Genomic DNA, 17227 nt, shown 5'->3' on the forward strand with positions numbered 1-17227 from the left:
TTATTAATATACTTAAAAAAATACGATGTAATATTTTATATATATATCTGACAACGTTCATATACATATAGATATGCGCACATAATATGTACAAAGCTGTATATTATAAAATTGTTGTGCCATTGCCACAGTTACCTGTCCTTATATACATATAACTTATATAGTTGCCACATACGTGTATATAACATATGTAAAAATCTTATATTATACTACAAAATTATTAAAAGTTGTAAATACAATACGAAAAAAACTTCTGAAATTATATTTAATTAAATTAAAAGTATACTTAGCGTTTTATCGTTTGTGCAATCTTTCATTAACATCTCAATCACTCACATATTTTAATCTTACGGCAGTCGTTAGCTTATTAAAGAATAATTTCGTTTTTGTAGTTTCTCGTAAGTTCTTTATGCGGTAAAACGATCGAGTTCAGGAGAACTTTTTCCGCAGCCAAGCTCACACTGGTACCTGAAATTTAAAATATGTAATTGTCACATATAAACCGTTATTATATATAAATATTTAATATATATATTTTTCTTACCGAGTATCGTGATGGAGGGATTTAATTTACCGTTTGTGTGAAATAGCGGTAAGTTTTCCATTTTTGCAAATGGTTTGTTAGGATTAGGATCACACGGAGTCCCTTCGACGCGTGCCCATTCCCCTACACTGGTACCTGTCCCTATGATGCTGTACAAAATGAGCGAATGGGCCTGTATGTGCGCATTAGCCAACACTATTGATTCTCTAATTCTCACGCCCGGTTCAATTATCGTATTTGGACCTATGCTTACATTTGGACCTAGCTGTAAAATAAAATTTCGCGTTAAACAAGTAAATTTATAATATTAAAAGTAAAATAATTTATCTGCAGTTCTTACCACAGAAGTAGAGTGTACTTTAGCTGACGGATGAATGTATACGTCCCCAATAATGCAACAATTATGACTGCTCGTAGAAGCAAGACGGTTCGGTTTCTTCTGTTTGTAGAGGGCCAAGTAATGTCTATTCGCGTATATTGCCGAGCCTGCAGTTTTTACCTGCGACCACCATCTAAATACAGGTAGAGCAAACAGTCGTCCGGATCCAGCCAAACGCGTTAATATATCTTGCTCGAATGCAATATGTGCTGGATCTCTCCCATTGCCACATAGTTGCCTGTTGCATAACAAAAAAAAATAAAATTATTATTTTATCGCGTTCTTAGCGAGTTTATAGCAAACTTACATTATGTGATCTTGTTGCTGATTTACATAAAAGACATCTGCCATCGTTTGAAAAAGTTCTAGAGATGCAATGTATATTCCACAATTAATAAGAGTTGATACAAATGTTGAAGGTTTTTCCACATAATGTGCTACTTCTCCCTCCTTTCCTAAAACCATGCATCCATAGTTCAATGATTGCTGCCTTGTGGCTTCAGTTGCCATGATTGTGAGCAGTGCTTGCTTGCTGCTGTGAAACTCCAGCATCTCTTGTAAGGGAAAGTCAGCACAGACATCTCCATTCATAACAAAAAAGTATGTTGGGCTGCCAGAACGAATTTGATCTCTAAAATGATACATGCCTCCTGCTGTTCCAAGGGGTGTAAATTCCTGAAGATATCTAATGATTATGCCATAAGTACTTGACATCTCATGTACAAATTGAGCCAAGTCATTCTTAGGATATGCTCCAATTATCAATATTTCATTAAGACCAAACACTTTGGTGCAGGCTTCAATGTGATGCTGTATCATGGGTAATCCAGCCACTGGAAATAATGGTTTTGGAATATCTAGCGATAATGGTCTAAATCTGGTCCCTAAAAACAAAAATTAAATAATATAAAATACACGTTCAAAAAAAATAAAATAAAATTTCGGCAAAAAAAAAAAAACGTACACTCGTAATTATAAAGTACATTTATAATTAAGCAATAATTAATGCAAACCTTTCAAAGGGCCTCCAATTAAAATAACAGCCTTCAACATAATTGCACAGATGAATAATTTTGAAGTTCAGAAGGCAGGGATCGTCCAACTTTTTCCGAGACAGCGTAAAAAACTAACGCTAATTGTTCCACGTAGACATGTTGAGTACACGTGTAGACGTGTCATCAGCGATGTCAACGATAAAATGATAACTTAGCGGTCATGTCGCAAGAATGATTATAGAGATACGACATACTTTGAACACCCGATTAAGTAAAGTTAATGCAATAATTGGCAAATATTACCGCATATCAGAAGGAAATTCGTCAACTTGCTCGAAGCATCGTAAACCAATAGTGACGTCGAAGGTTACGTCAAACGCCGGCCGCCTTCAAAGCTCAAATCCTTCTAATCGTCTAGCTTCTATTTTTTGATCCCGACGCGTATCTTGAGCTATTCGCGCAAAGCAGCGACTCATTTTTCTCAGATCGTTCGGATTAAACAACGATCAGCTGATTTTCTGGCGTGAAAATAGATTTTCACGAGTGCTGGGACGAAGGGCAGGAAGGCGACGATTGGCGCACCACGCGAACATCGTCCAATAATGGCGCGGTTAGTAACCAAATCTGCCATCCTTACGATTCATCTCGAGAATCATCCGCGCAACGATTCGGATATAGAAGGGAGAAGGGAAACGAGATAGCGGGGCAGAATACACGTTCATTATTCACAGCTGAATTTTCTTTGTACTTTTCGCGCGAAGTTGGTGATGCGAGAAAGGAAGAAGTCATTACAAATAAAAAAAACGCGATCACGGAATTAGCGGGAAACGAAACTTACTCCTCCTGGCGATCGACTCGACGTTGGTTTCGATCACTGCCTCGATTTGTGAACGGTGGCGGCTCTTGGCGGATTTCCTCGGAATTTGAATCTATACACCGGAGAAAAATATAAAAAAAAAAAGAGCAATCGCCTAACCTATTGGCGACATGGTATCAATACCTAGGAATGCTTTATCACCACCTTACGAAATGGAAGAAGCTTATCGGGTTATCTTTCCCGTACGAATGGCGCGCTGACTAATCGATCGTACAGATACGCACAACGGAAACTTCGTTCATCTCTTCCGTAAATTGCTTCACAATTGCATAATTTGTTCGCCAAGTTTCTGAGTGCGTTGTGCGTTCGAACTCTGCGATAAGTAGAGCGATGATACTGCGTTGCCCGAAAAATTGAGGAGCATGACGTGCTACTTGTCAAAGTAGCACATTTTTATCATCGATATGGTTTGAGAGACCTGGAAATATTACAATTATAATCCGCATTCGATTTAGGTAAACTACGAATGTTATTTTTTATTTATTTTTTTTTTTTTAACATATTCTTTTTCCTGCCTGCAATAATATTTTATGCTTAAAGTAATATCGAGTAATCTTTTATTCTCCTTTTACTAGTCGTAACCTTTCTTTTTTTAGGCAGCAAAACTCTTCGATATTTATTAAAGGAACATATATGTGATATAGCAATGTAAAGTAGCCCTTTAAGAAAATGGCTAAAGAAAGCTATTCGGTAAATTCCGTGGCGAATACACTTTGTCACAGGAAATCTACTCGCTGCATGAAGATTCCACTGAAGTCGACTGAGCAGATATATCTAATATTTCTCCTACCGACTTTAATCAATTGTTTAGTATATATTATTCACTTTTCTGCTGATTTAGTGGTAGCTATTCAACACTTTAGAGACGAAAATCCGCTATGGGGAATGTCCACTCTTGCAATTATTTATGCACCGGCACTCATGTACTTTATACTGACGGTATCGAGGCCAGATTGGTGGATGACGGAAGACGATAAAGTAACGAAAAGTGTGCTTGCTTGGTTTGCTCTTCAAGTATGTCAGTTCATAGGATTTGTGTTCTTCGTATTATATAGGTATTGATTTTTTTTTTATCACTAACATCGATATATTTTTATCGTTAATTTTATGCGCAATTTAAATAATAAAAAAAACTGTGTACATAAATTAGTACATATTCACAGATATGCAGGGCTTATTGTACTCTCCGTGGATGCCATCAATTTATCGGGAAATGAACGAGTAAAGACATTAAATGTCGCTGCGGCACCCGCGGCTATCGAGTTATACTTTTTCCTGCAGGCATGGTTCCAAGCTGCCCCGCAAGCGGTTTTCCAAACACACCTACTTTTTAGAGAGAGTTCTAAGCCGCACAGTTATCAATCAAGTAAAACAAACACAATTATTTTTTTAATACAAATTCCGTACGTACATTGTTCTCATTTATAATTCGAGATATTTTTTTTTTTTTACAGTAACAGTACAAGTGCTTTGCATAATAATGTCCATTGTAGTAATCGCGATCAAGACGGCTTCCTTTCAAAGATTTGAAAGCCAGCGTGTAAACGGCAGGAAATTACCCTGGGCGATGTGGTTAAAAAAATACTGCATTCAGGTAATAAACTTTAGCGATTATTATAAAAATAATAAAATATCAATTTTAAAACAAATGTATTTTTTTTTTATATATAATCGTTGTTACTTTAATTTTATTAGGAAATGAAAAATATTGAGGCGGAAAAGGCACCATTACAAGCGGTACCTTTGCCTGTAAAAGATGAAGAAAACACTGCGAATGTGCCAATCGAGTTAACACCGCCACAAGAAAACCTCGCTGAGAATGAGCAAGAGGTCCAAGTTCAATCGCAAGCAGCTTTACTGGACCGTCAAATCTCTATAACTCCACCTTTACCACCGAAAAACGTACACGTGGCTCCGCCTCCGACACCGCTTCGCGGTATAACAACTGTCACACCACTTCCCGTGCCGGACGTACCAGCACCGCCACGTCCGGATTCTATTTATGCGGACGAAGAAGCGAAAGCAACGTCAAATCTTGAGCCAAATCAAAGACTGATAGACAGCAGTACACAAAGCCTGAAAGTTCCTAAACGAAAGTATTCCGAGAAGGGTCTCGACGAGGACGACCCGATAGGAAAGCTCTTATCTTTCTTTTGGTGGTTTTTCTTTATTCTGGCACGTGTATTTGCCATTGCCGTGGCCTACGAATTTTTTCCGATAACTGTGGTGGCAATAATTAGCGTCCATTATATTCTTATGTTAGTCTATCTGTTCTACTACTCCAAGTATTACGACATCATCACAGTTATTGTTAATCTCTGGCTCGGCCTCGTTTACATATTCAGCTTAATCGAGTACCGAATCAAATTTAAGTATGCTGATTGGTGCATGTTGCCGTATTATGTGTTCGTGATTGCGCAAAACGTGGTGTTGACGCTCATATGGTATTTGAACGGTGACTGGACCGGTTTTTGGTACACTTACATATTCAGCGCGACTTTCGGCAGCATGGCGCTTTGTGTTCTATCGTCTATAGTGTACCATGCAATGTTTAAACCAAAGAAACGCAGAATATACAGCAGCTGACGATCGTTGGAAGAGGCATTGTCCTTCAAATAAGTCTTCTGAGACTCGTATTTCTGCTTTTACTTTCGTACAAGATTTGTAAATAAATTGATACAAGAAATCAATCAAATTTTCAGAAGAAACAATATCTTCTGAGCATTTAGGCGGCTTTCCATACTTTATTTACATTTTATAGATATTTTGTCGATTTTTGATAAAACTTTACATCCCTTGGTGTTCAGACAATTCGAAAATATCTTATGCAAAGTATATCATTTATTAAATTCATAAGCTACGTATACTTCTGTATATTACAAGTGACTGTTATGCTAATCATATTATATAGAATGATTGGTATAGAAAGACTTTTAGATATAATTATTGTTAGATTGGTGCAAAAAAAACTTGCCAGTTATACTTAAACGCGAAATTACGCACAATTTAAATTGAGTAATTAAGACATGCATTATTTTTAAAGAAAGTTCTTTAGTGCTTCTCTTAAAAAAAATGCTATTTTTTTTTAATAATATTTAAAAAGAAACTAACAAACTTATTGTACCAATCTGATACTAGGCAGCATATTTCATTATTTGACAGTATATTTTACATAACGCGAATTGTATTATTTACAATATTATACATTTATGTAAAACAAATGTAGATTTTCAATATATATTTCTCTACCCAGATAACACATGTTTTAAAGACGTCTTCTTTTTTTGGCGTCTTAAAAAAACATAATATGGGTAAAATCGTATAATATTTAAACTCGATTTTGTCTGAAAATCTAAATGTAATGATCTCAGAACGATCGTATTACGGGATTGCAAAATATATCACAAATGCACGCATAATCGTCTTTCAATAAAAGCTTTCAATAAAGCTAGAATATTAATATAATTTATAAAAATTGTCCATTTATGCGTAGAGATGCAACCACCTTATATACCCGCGCATGCACGTTATATAACTAATCAAATAACTCTATTAATCGTATCATGCCGCTTTTCACTGTTAAAAACGGAAGATAGTTCTTTTACGAGTCATTAAAAAATATATACAATAATACTGACTCACAAGCCATTTATGCACCCACCTTTTTTTCACAAATGGATTCTCGAATCTCTGCGAAGATTACCGAGTTGAGCCTCAAATAAAATGTCGTTCACTAATTTTTCAGCTATTATTCTTTGGTCCAGTCTCATATTCCTGAGCTTAGCGGCAACGTTACGGCCAATTGCGTCATACTCATCCTCCATGATAAATGAATTATTATGCGATATTCTTAGAGATGTATCCGTGACTTCCGATTCTTCGGATCCTCGAATCAATGACGTGTCGTTCCAATCCACAGAATGTTCATAAGACTCTTCATTTCCAGTCGTACACTCCTCCTATGTGTAAATATACCGATTTAAGTACAATGCGATAATAGGAAAAAGAACTCAAGAAAATTAAAGTGGATAAAGGAAAGACCAATGAGAAAAAACGCAATGAATTTAAACGATTAAAAAATACAAATTTATTATACGTATATACAATAATGTATTTAATAATATATTTAAGTAACTTAAGATAATTCTAGCTAAGATTAATTTAATTAAGCATTGATTCTTTTTCCTCATAATTACTGTTTTTAATTTTTGTTGCACAGCAAAATTAAATTATAAAATAAAAAATAAAAAGTTACTCACCATTTTGCAGCGTTTTTTATTTTGTAAAACTACGCGTTTTTCCCGGTTCGTTATTTCAGAGTTTTTATCGGGTAATATCGAGTTGACATACACTGCAGACTTTCTTTGACTAGATTTGCATCTTATTTTGCTCATCAGGCTTGGATGTAATCGCTGTAAAAATAATAAACCTGATTATTTCATCATTCAAGAAACTTTAATTTACTTATAAATATTAGTAAAAATAATAAAATAATAAATGTAAATTTTTAATGTAAAAAAAAACGCTTTTACTAGACTTTCTCTGCATAATCTTATCAAAAAGCTTTTTTATTCTTCTAATCTATACTGATAATTATATCAATTTTTAATAATTTACCTTTACATGACTAAGAAAATTTCCAGTGGACTTCAAATTACCATTCAACTGTTTCTTACACTGCTGACAACGCACAGTAACATTAGTATCTTCCACTTTGGTCACTGTAAAGTATTCTCCATCCAATAAAGCAGGTAATCTAACTGAGGTAATTTTCTGTTCAGAATTTGATTCAATTTTTGTCATTTGATGAATTTGTGTTTGCTGCTGCTGCTCTTGTTGCTGCAGTGTCAATGTATTGTGATTTTCTTGATTTTGCACTTGTATCTCCTGTGCAGGTCCCTCATTATCAATAGAATGAACAATATTACAGTTTTCAGTGTTGACAATAGATTCATTGTAGGTCTCAAACGTTTCCATTTTGTTATTGTAGTCTTGCGAAAAGCTATCCATAACAAAAGAAATGTTTTAAAGTTTCACTTTGCGACATAAATGGTGCACAGGTAGTGATGCTTCCTACTTTTATACAGTCAAAGTAGCTGGAAAAGAATAAAACTTTGTCATGGCTTGACAACAATTAAATGTCGAAGCGATATTTATTTTTTAAGTTTTATTGAATTTTAGATAAGCTGCCAGATAAGACCGTCACACAGAACGACTCTAGATCAGATAATAGATGAGAACGTGTGTGCGTTAAGAGATTAAGAATTGGTGTACCAACTTTGACGATCAAGGTTGAGTTCGATCACGTCCGAGCATTGCTGGGGAATGGGTGTCCGAAGGGAAAGCAGCGGATTCCATACATGCTCTTCTCGTCTGTAAATATGTAGGCAGGAAATAATTGCTTTTGATAATTTTTTAATCTTCCCAGTCGTCCGCGCGTGATGGTAACACTGAAGTAAACAAAGCATTTTTTTAAGTCTCGATTTCGTTATTGTGAATTAAATTATTTTTCACGATAACTTAATACCGAATATACGTAATGAGAAAAATATCGTACCATTTTCTAAAAAGTTTCAGCAATAAATTCGCAGTCTACTGTTCTAATAAAACTACACAATTTATAAACTCATGCTCGTAGACTTCACGATAATCGGCATTACACAAAAAAAAGCCCAAAAATCGGCGCGTTATAATTAATTGAGTTAATTAAAAGAACGCTTTAGTTTTTCTTTCATTCATGTGCCATTAATCGTAGAGAAACACGTCGTAACGTGCATAACCTAAACCCGCAGGACATCGACTCACTCAATTGGCGACACTGGATACACTGAACTCTAAAGTCAGCCTCAGAAGGCACGTGATCGCAAAAAATAAAAGTGCACGCTAGTGCAATAAGTACGAGAGAGAGAGCGGAGGCTGGCTCGAACGCCGCTACTCTCCGCCGTATGCCGGATTTTCTCGGTGCCGAGTTTTCATAGCTGGCAGCAGCTGGCAGCAAGTAGTAACGCTAATGTAGTCGTCGCCATTTTCGCCCCTTCTTCGCGCCAGTTTCCTGTTTCGCGCACTTCCTGGCGTCACGGGGACGAGGAGGGAAGTAGGGAACGTCGGTCTGCGTTCTTTCGTAGGAGAACGGAGGGAAGAAAGAAATAAGTGGGCAGAGAGAACGTTCGCCAGGAGGAAGCGACGCACTTTAGGGCGGTCGGCGCGGTTGCGCGTCAACACGGGACACAAAGGGTACTCGCGAACGTGGATCGCGACGAGGTTCGTTACAAGATTACCGTGATTGCAGTGACGAGAGGCGTGTGCATGTCAAGCGGGAGTTTGCAACGCAAGGAGGACGTAAACAAGTGTAAACATGGAAAAAGGGAAAGTGAAAATATGCAGACTGTGCGGCCAGAACGAGAGGATCTACATCGACGTGTTCGGCGAGGAAGGTTCCAAACGCCTTCTCGGCCTCAAGATTCGCGAAAAGATCAACATCCCGGTAAGCTGCGTCACGCTTCAGTCCGTGCACCGTTTCATTCTTCCCTTCTCGGAAGCTCAGCAGGGCTAAGAAAAAAAAAAAAGAAAAAAAAATGTCAGAGAGAAAAAAGGAGAAAGAAATTTTATTCCATTTGTTTTTCCTTTTCTTTTTCGAGACTGCAAGCATATTTTTATTCGCTTTAATCCTTGCTCTTTTTGTGGTGCTTTTATGCCTCTACTCGTTTTAATTTTAATAAAAATTAAGTTAATGTTTTAGTCTCATACAATTTTATGGAAATTAATTCTTTTACAGGCACCATTTGTCAAATACTTACATGCTTCTGTTTTTTAATTATAGATAGATGAGAATGATCTTTTGCCTAAGGTGATTTGTGTTCAGTGTCTGGGCAAGCTTGAATTTGTTTGTGACTTTCAAGAGGAATGTCGGCGTGTCCAGCAAATGTTACAAGATCAGTGCAGTCTGCCACTGTCCACAGAATCTGTAAGTCTTTATATTTAATCTATCCCTTCACTGTTCTTTTTTTATTATATTGTTTTTATTATAAATAATCTTTTTGCATCAGTTATTTTATTATACAAAAAAAAATTAAAGTATACAAAATATTTAAAAAGTATAAAAATTTAAATGTTATAAAATTATATTTACGAAATACTGCAAACATATAAATATTTAATAATTTGTTGGATCAAATTTTACAGAATAGTATTGTGTTTTTTTTAATAGAAAAATATTCTAGTATTCTCTACATTTTTTATTTAATTTTTTTTTTAGACGGAAATAAAGGATGAAGAAGAGAATAAAGCAACAATGGTGAGAATGTCCTTATCAGATAATAAAAACAGTATTGAAACAGATCTTAATACCACTAAAAATAATGAAGTTGTGGATATTCAAGTTGAGGTATTAAAGGAATCGGTGCAACAGCCGAAAAAGAGAACGGTTCCGAAAATTTTAAGAAGCCTTCGCAGTCAGCAGCAAAATGTTTCTAAGTACAATAATGAAGTAGAAAAAACTGTGCAAGTTCAAAGTACAGAAATATCACTCACTCGTTGCAAACTTAGAAATAAACAAAACGCAGATTTGTCCGCCGAAAACGTAGAAGAGGTCCCGATTGCAAGTAGATTAAGGAGTCACAATAACGTAGAAAATAACATTAGTACTCGTTCCACATCGAATAATAACAGCAATGACAATAGTAATAACGAAAGTACGGACCAACAAAGTAGTTCGAAACAGCCGGCATCGCCAGTAAGAACTCAATTACCGACTTCGGCTTTAAATAAATTGTTAACGATTGTTTCAAATTCTCCCGACATCGAAGTTTCCGTAAAAGAGACGAGAAATCGAAATAGCGATGCCGAGGATATTAGCTTTACTGTAGAACTATGCAAAACGGAAGTTGACGAGGTGTCGACAGTGCAAGCACGGGTTTTTCCTGATCAAGGCTATTGTCTAGTCGACACAGCGATCGTTGATTTATTACAGAATGAAAATAGCGCGGAAATGTATGGCATTGTTAACGATATTCTTAACAATACTTCAGACCAAAATGCGGTGGCAAAGTTGAAAGATTTCGTAGAGCTAGAGCAACGTTTAGAAGCTACGCAAAATCCAGAGGATCTTTTTAAGGTTGACGGTGAGGAAATAAAGGTAGATGATAACGTGGAGCATGTTGTAAATGATGGGCAAAGTGGTTACGCGTGCAAGCTCTGCCGAAAGTTTTATGAACGCCGAGATAAATGCACGGTGCATGTAAAAACGCACCTCGGTATTAAGCAGTACACATGTGTTGTTTGTAACGCCAAATTTGTATGCAAATCTGACGTGATGAAGCACATTCGATGCTCGCATACTAATCCCAGGCCTATACAATGTCCGAAATGCCCTAAACGATTTAAATCTAAATTCTACCTGGCTGAGCACGATAATGTTCACAAGGGTGTGCGACCATACAGTTGTCCGGAATGCGGACAGAGTTATCACCACAAGGTTTCGTTACAAATTCATATGAAGTCGCATATGCCGCCTCAAAACCTCGCTTGCGAATATTGCGGTAAGGTTTTCCCATTTCGTACGAGATTACTCGGCCATATCGCAAGTGTTCATACGAAAAAACGACGCAATTTTCGTTGTCGTTTCTGTTATAATCTCTACTCAAGTTTATCAGTTCTGAACGAGCATATCAAAACGCGCCACGCGACCACGTATACATGTGATACGTGTGGCAAGACCTTTAAAGTTGCCTCCAAATACAAGGCACACGTGTTGCAGCACTCCAACCCGAAGCCGTACGTATGCAATGTTTGCAACAACCGATATGCATCTAAAGCATTTCTTAATGAGCATCTATTAAAGCACGAGGGTTTACGCAAACACATATGCCAAACGTGCGGCGCGAGTTTCGCGCAAGCGAGTCATTTGGCCGCTCATCGTCACGTACATGGAGAAAAAACACACGCTTGCCCGGAATGCGGTAAAAAATTCAATCGTCGTGACAATATGAAAGTGCACCGGAAAAGGCATTTTGACGAGACAAAGACTAGTGCATCTAGCAAACAAAAGGCTACATCTAACAATAACACTCTGACTGCTTTTACCACGTCTGTTAACGAGAAGTAATGTCGACAAAAGGAGCTTATAATGACAACAGATAATCATTAGAAAAGAGAAAAGACTAAATATCTCTTGTACAAATCTCGTGATAGACTGGATCAGAATTTGTGAGAAATTTAAGAAAGTTCTGAGGATATTGGAATACTTAACAAGAGTATTTTGATAAAAGATTGCTCAAAAGATAACAGCCTTTGCGTGTACACAATTGGTGCTTTAATGGATTCCCAAATGTCATTCCTTTTATCTTTAGTAATACAACCGAACTCTCTTCTTCTATTCTCAACTCGTCGGGACCAATTTCCCTATTTTTAATTCTTTCCCTACGAGCCTGCTCTTATTAATAACACAAATTTAGTGTAGAGAAACATTAAAAATATGAACTCTTGAACCATTTCAGGATTTTGAGAAATTAAGAAAAGGATAGATATTTTTGTAGCATACAATTTTAAGCGACAAATATTACAACTGCCATTGTACAACGGAATTCCTATAATTTTCTTGACGAATTCTATGGTAGAACGCCACGGTAGTCTAAAATTGTAAATCTAATTAACAGCATTACATACACGTATGTAGCGGTATTCCATAGATTTTTCTATATTCTTATAGAAACGAATTAAGAATAAAGTGGTCAAGTAAAACGTTTTTTTTTTAAGTGTTAAATTGTAGTATTACTTTTTTACAGATATTATTTTCTCTATTTACAAATGATGTTTGTAATATTTCGTCTTTTTCTCCTTTTTTTTTTTAATGTTTGAGTAATCGGAGATTGTTGAGTTTGGAAACGTTAAAATACCTAATAATTCGCATGTTTCCCCATGTAATAAATATTAATTAATTGTCGTATACATATATTGAAACGTGATTTAGCTTAGCCTGTAATAATAATATACATGTTTTTTTTTTATTTTTTTAAATAATATTTCCTTCTTAAATCTTAGCAAGTCTTCGGAGAATATTTACTCTAATACAGACAATACGATTTATGGCCAAAAGTATGATTAATCGAATAAATGTACACAGTTTTATTAAAAATTTTAGAACTCTGCATACGTTCGCGTAAGTGCATGCATTCTTACCTGTGTGCATTCGAAGTAAGGCTTCCAAAATCAATAGCTATGACGAGGGCAGCGATATTTTCTATAAATTTTTACATATATTTCATACATGAAAAATTGTAGCAATTTTGACGACTTTTAATATCTTGTGAAATACATTATAATAATTGCTATATTAAAAGAAAAAAAAAAAGTGTTAAACATTCAAAGTATTATGTATTTGTTTAGAAATTGATATGAAAGAAGTATAGTACACAAGTGCCTTGATATTAACGTCTTCAATGCGATAAAGTTTTATGAACCTGTGAAGATAAAGTATATGCAATTATTTTATGGCAGTAAAAATAGAGATATTTACGAATTATCAAGAGAAATATATTTTCTCTATTGCGCAAAATATGAAATATCGTATAATTAGAATACTCGTAAAATTAGTAGGTATTTATAATTAATTATAAAAAAAAAATTTTCCTATTATTTACAAAGTAATCAGCAATATGAAACTATTTTGTACGTATATGTATGGTTAAGAGATAATAGACACATATATACACAAACGCAAAATTAGAGTATATTTTTTTGGTCATTAAAAACGTCCATGTGTTTTTTGCAAACACATATAAAGTAAGTGATTTTATACATGCACGTGCATACACGCACATTTGTATATTTATATAAGATTAATTTCTACGATAAAGACTTGTTTAATGATTCCACTGTTGTCTTAATAAAAATCCGATACTTTTGGAAATTTGATTCAATTTGTCACCAACTTCTCTTATACTCCCGATACTATCCCAGAATTTTCGGAGCCTCCGCGTCGCGAAACCCCCGGATTAACAGACTTATCATTTTACTTATTTTTAATTTCCCATTCCTAGCATTACTTACGTTGTTTGACCGTTGTCCTTCTCACGCGGAGTTCTCGAAGCTCAACGTCGAGTTAATCCGTTTGTTTTTTTTGATGCGCTCGGCGAGCTCGAAGAGTCTTCCTCTAAAACAGAAAAACAAAACGTCTTTTCGCGATTCCGAGATTAACCGTCCACTGTCGAGCTTCCAAATCGTCTTCGTTATAAAATTCCTGTTCGAGCAAGCTCCTAAAATAATATAATAATCCGAATGATTAAAATTTTATGCAATCGCATTTATCATTTATTTGCACATAAAAATAATGCACTGTTATACAAATACATATTGGTACAATGTTTAAAACCTTATAGTTACGTCAAGAAATTTTTTAATCGCACGTGAAAGAAGAACTGTAATTTTTTTAATTTACAGAAGGTCTACTTTAAATGTAGAATTTAAAACTGTCTTTATAATATTAATTTATGATACACTTTATTATTTTTAACTTCTTAATTAGAAATACATGAATAAGAAATAAAGTTATGACAAAGTTGATCCAACATAAAAGTAATTTTCGTGTGATTAAATAATCAAATCTATACATTTTTTAATTCTATATTTATGATAATCCATAGAGTTTCAATGTCCTGTCCATACTGGTGGACGCGATATATTGTGCATGCTTTCCGAAACGAACGCCTGTGGCCGCCGCAGTGTGATCATTTAAGACCTTTAATTCTTGCCACTGTTTACAAAGGTAAACCCTAAAAAACACATAATGCAGTTATAGATATAATACAAATCACAATAAAACTCAAGTTATGAGGTGCTTGCGCAGCAATATTAAAGAATAAATTAATTAAATAAAATATTTTTACCTAACATCTGTTCCTGCCACAGCTAAATACGTTCCACTTTGATCGAAGCAAATATCCTTTACTTCGTAAGACTCCTCCAATTGTAATGTTTTAAAGTTTTTCAACTTGCGTAAATCCCAAAGTTTGACACACGAATCTTCAGCAGCTGTCGCCAAATAATAACCATTCTCGGAAAAGCTGATTGCTGTTATCGGACCTGTATGCCCCGGAAAGTTTGCGACATTAGATTGCTCTTTCAAATCCCAAATTTTCACTTGAGAGTCCGCGGTACCAGTGCCGAAAATTAAACCATCGGGATGAAACTGTGCTGTTGTCAAGGGTTGTCCTGCTTGTCCGGCAATCTTTATACAATTTATAATATTACGAAATTATTACGAAAAAAAAAGAGGGAGAGAAAAAAAATAAAAAGAAGTTTAAAACATACTTTAGTCAGTAATCTGCCGGTACGTATATCTGAAAAGGCCCAATGTTGATCTAAGGAAGAGCTTAACAAATAATCGCCGGTAGGATGTAAAGACAATCCAGTGACAGGTGCGTCGTGAGCTTTTAGTAATAGTGTCGTTTGACTGGTACCGACATTCCACACACGAATTGTAGTATCCGGTGATGCAGTCATGACTACATCTTCCTCTGGATGATAAATTACTCGTGTAACCTGTGAAAAAATAATAGAAGAAAATTAATATGTATACGGAAACAATAAGACGATTAAAATTATGATTGCATACTTTTTTTGTGTGACCCTTGAGAATTGCAACTACTTGCTCTGTATCTTTGTTAAAAACGGTAGCATTTTTATCCGCTCCACCTGTTAAAATCTTACTGGTATCAGCACTGTGAATATCGAGTGCCAAAATTCCAGGCACACTGGCAGAATGAAGCCCCTGAAATAATATAATTATTTTCAATAATAATAATTTATATTTTTATTTTTATACTTTAATTTATGGTACGCATACTTATAATACAATCTTCTGTAATAATTTTCTGTAATAATAATAATGCAAATTTTTTAAGTCGAATAAAGTATAAAGAAAACTCACGGGATGTGATGCAAGAGTTTGGAACGATCGTATACTGTCCTGAGGCATAAGATCTTCCGGTACCGAGCGTCCCCGTCGTTTTCGCTCTTGTGTAAGAACGGTTGCTCGCTCTTGAAGTTTTTGTATTACATCTTCGGTGATACCAGCCTGTTCCATTGGTTGGGCTGCTGTTCCACCAGCTTCTACTGCCACGGCCTAAAAAAAAAATAAATTATTAAAAATAATAGGCTTAATTAATTTTCAATCTGAACAATAGTATTTAATTTAATTTTTTTTACGATATGTAATGTTGAAAAATTAAAACTTATTAATTTATATATCTTTTACACTCACTCGCACACATACGTGCGCGCGTGATTAACGTTTTGGTAAATGTAAAATTTTTTTTTAATTATTAAATAATTATAATTTAAAGAAATTAAATAAATATAATTAAAAAATAACATACAGGCTGTGGGATTGTAGTAGCTTGAACAATTCCAGCCTGTGGTTTGAGGGTAGCAAGCGCTTCTCGGGCAGCAGTAACTTCTTTATTTAATCTAGCAATGACACGACAAGCTGCATCATGTTGATACAATGCATGTGATAATTCCTGCCTTGCAGTTTGAAGCTGCTGTCTTAATGTAAATGAATGCAACATGACAGCATCCCATTCATCTTGCATTATTTTTAATATTGCCGGAATAGAAGTGGCGCTAGGCGGCTTGGGTTTGACGATTGGAGTTGCTGCAATAAAATAAAATTTTTATAGTTATCTAAAAAAAAAAAAATTTTTTTTTTTAATTAAAAAAAAAATTTAAAAAAATTATATAAATCTTTCTTAAATAAATAAAGTTGAAACGTACCTTTTACATCGATAAGTTGATCAATAGTAAGTTCTTCGCCGTTAATTGGATCTACTCCATTTTCGGTTACATACTTTTCTATTAAACGTTTCTCAAAAATTGATCCGGAGACCGGAGATATCACTGGATGCTCTGGTACCTCGTTAGAAACTACAAATTACACATGTTATACGTACGATAATTATACGTACAAGTAATACACAAGCGTGCACGTACTTATACACGTGCACACATAGAAACGTTAATTATATAATTTATAGCACAAGAAGTCCAATTATTATAAAATTATCTGTAACAATCTATATTTTATTGTATCGTTACACGCATACTACAATTAAATTAGTAAAGCAAAAGCGTTTTCCAGGTTATGTGTCGAATCTGCCGGCGTTGAGACGTGTAATCTTTCAGCGTATGAATATTGTGTTAGAAGCACGATGGTGTAAATTTAAATATCGGGAAATTAAAAAGTAAATGTAGCTCGAATGTGACATGTTCTCGTAAGTACTTACTCGCGCAAGATAACGCCATTTTCGCGGCTAATATAAAACACTTTCGAAGCGTCTATACCAGACCACCTCACTCTTCGCTTCGTTGTCACCGAACTCGCCGAATCACGAACTAACACGGATGTCGAAGGCGCCGAGACCTTCGTACAGTTTTAG

At 35.2% G+C, this 17227-nt stretch overlaps 5 protein-coding genes across 11 annotated transcripts; 2 read left to right on the forward strand and 3 right to left on the reverse strand.

Moving 5' to 3' along the window:
- Positions 1-21: 21 nt before the first annotated feature.
- Gmppa (GDP-mannose pyrophosphorylase A) lies at positions 22-2788 on the reverse strand. Its single transcript, XM_070665220.1, has 5 exons — positions 1937-2788; positions 1231-1807; positions 885-1161; positions 545-809; positions 22-468 (listed from the first exon to the last, which is right to left on the reverse strand). Exons 1-5 carry the CDS (start codon positions 1974-1976, stop codon positions 368-370), a joined length of 1260 nt encoding a protein of 419 aa, XP_070521321.1. The 5' UTR covers positions 1977-2788; the 3' UTR covers positions 22-367.
- Positions 2789-2986: 198 nt separating this feature from the next.
- On the forward strand, positions 2987-7056 carry LOC139107529 (uncharacterized). Its single transcript, XM_070665206.1, has 5 exons — positions 2987-3250; positions 3392-3850; positions 3959-4161; positions 4250-4389; positions 4491-7056. The coding sequence occupies exons 2-5, from the start codon at positions 3465-3467 to the stop codon at positions 5379-5381; spliced, it is 1620 nt and encodes a 539-aa protein (XP_070521307.1). The 5' UTR covers positions 2987-3250; positions 3392-3464; the 3' UTR covers positions 5382-7056.
- Positions 5486-8729, reverse strand: LOC139107539 (uncharacterized). Of its 7 annotated transcripts, none has more exons than XM_070665227.1 (5): positions 8353-8729; positions 8074-8168; positions 7413-7797; positions 7055-7207; positions 5486-6754 (listed from the first exon to the last, which is right to left on the reverse strand). In XM_070665227.1, exons 3-5 carry the CDS (start codon positions 7770-7772, stop codon positions 6464-6466), a joined length of 804 nt encoding a protein of 267 aa, XP_070521328.1. In that variant the 5' UTR covers positions 7773-7797; positions 8074-8168; positions 8353-8729; the 3' UTR covers positions 5486-6463. The 7 variants fall into 7 exon arrangements, with proteins under 7 accessions (XP_070521328.1, XP_070521331.1, XP_070521324.1 ...); XM_070665230.1 differs by having other exon boundaries at positions 8070-8168; XM_070665223.1 differs by having other exon boundaries at positions 8070-8245; positions 8353-8719.
- Positions 8730-8866: 137 nt separating this feature from the next.
- LOC139107524 (zinc finger protein 182) lies at positions 8867-13701 on the forward strand. The gene is made up of 3 exons (XM_070665198.1): positions 8867-9279; positions 9616-9759; positions 10051-13701. Exons 1-3 carry the CDS (start codon positions 9151-9153, stop codon positions 11896-11898), a joined length of 2121 nt encoding a protein of 706 aa, XP_070521299.1. The 5' UTR covers positions 8867-9150; the 3' UTR covers positions 11899-13701.
- Positions 13702-14079: 378 nt separating this feature from the next.
- On the reverse strand, positions 14080-17212 carry Prp19 (pre-mRNA processing factor 19). The gene is made up of 8 exons (XM_070665216.1): positions 17075-17212; positions 16566-16715; positions 16169-16446; positions 15721-15915; positions 15406-15561; positions 15102-15332; positions 14678-15018; positions 14080-14563 (listed from the first exon to the last, which is right to left on the reverse strand). Exons 1-8 carry the CDS (start codon positions 17091-17093, stop codon positions 14419-14421), a joined length of 1515 nt encoding a protein of 504 aa, XP_070521317.1. The 5' UTR covers positions 17094-17212; the 3' UTR covers positions 14080-14418.
- Positions 17213-17227: the final 15 nt, after the last annotated feature.

The sequence above is a fragment of the Cardiocondyla obscurior genome, linkage group LG13 (assembly GCF_019399895.1).
Source record: "Cardiocondyla obscurior isolate alpha-2009 linkage group LG13, Cobs3.1, whole genome shotgun sequence".
Classification (NCBI taxonomy): Eukaryota; Metazoa; Arthropoda; class Insecta; order Hymenoptera; family Formicidae; genus Cardiocondyla; species Cardiocondyla obscurior.

What these genes read in the sequence shown, in the direction of transcription:
- Gmppa (XM_070665220.1), bottom strand. Translation starts at nt 1,976, where the DNA reads ATGTTGAAGGCTGTTATTTTAATTGGAGGCCCTTTGAAAG. An exon ending in AATTGGAGGCCCTTTGAAAG is followed by an intron (nt 1,808 to 1,936) that starts GTTTGCATTAAT and finishes TTTTGTTTTTAG; the next exon opens with GGACCAGATTTAGACCATTA. An exon ending in TCCCTCCATCACGATACTCG is followed by an intron (nt 469 to 544) that starts GTAAGAAAAATA and finishes TTTAAATTTCAG; the next exon opens with GTACCAGTGTGAGCTTGGCT.
- LOC139107529 (XM_070665206.1), top strand. Translation starts at nt 3,465, where the DNA reads ATGGCTAAAGAAAGCTATTCGGTAAATTCCGTGGCGAATACACTTTGT. An exon ending in GTGTTCTTCGTATTATATAG is followed by an intron (nt 3,851 to 3,958) that starts GTATTGATTTTT and finishes ACATATTCACAG; the next exon opens with ATATGCAGGGCTTATTGTAC. An exon ending in GCCGCACAGTTATCAATCAA is followed by an intron (nt 4,162 to 4,249) that starts GTAAAACAAACA and finishes TTTTTTTTACAG; the next exon opens with TAACAGTACAAGTGCTTTGC.
- LOC139107539 (XM_070665223.1), bottom strand. An exon ending in AACCTTGATCGTCAAAGTTG is followed by an intron (nt 7,798 to 8,069) that starts GTACACCAATTC and finishes TGTTATGGATAG; the next exon opens with CTTTTCGCAAGACTACAATA. An exon ending in ATTTTCTTAGTCATGTAAAG is followed by an intron (nt 7,208 to 7,412) that starts GTAAATTATTAA and finishes TTATTTTTACAG; the next exon opens with CGATTACATCCAAGCCTGAT.
- LOC139107524 (XM_070665198.1), top strand. Translation starts at nt 9,151, where the DNA reads ATGGAAAAAGGGAAAGTGAAAATATGCAGACTGTGCGGCCAGAACGAG. An exon ending in GCGAAAAGATCAACATCCCG is followed by an intron (nt 9,280 to 9,615) that starts GTAAGCTGCGTC and finishes TTTTAATTATAG; the next exon opens with ATAGATGAGAATGATCTTTT. An exon ending in TGCCACTGTCCACAGAATCT is followed by an intron (nt 9,760 to 10,050) that starts GTAAGTCTTTAT and finishes TTTTTTTTTTAG; the next exon opens with ACGGAAATAAAGGATGAAGA.
- Prp19 (XM_070665216.1), bottom strand. An exon ending in TCAACTTATCGATGTAAAAG is followed by an intron (nt 16,447 to 16,565) that starts GTACGTTTCAAC and finishes ATTTTATTGCAG; the next exon opens with CAACTCCAATCGTCAAACCC. An exon ending in CCGGCAGATTACTGACTAAA is followed by an intron (nt 15,019 to 15,101) that starts GTATGTTTTAAA and finishes AATTGTATAAAG; the next exon opens with ATTGCCGGACAAGCAGGACA.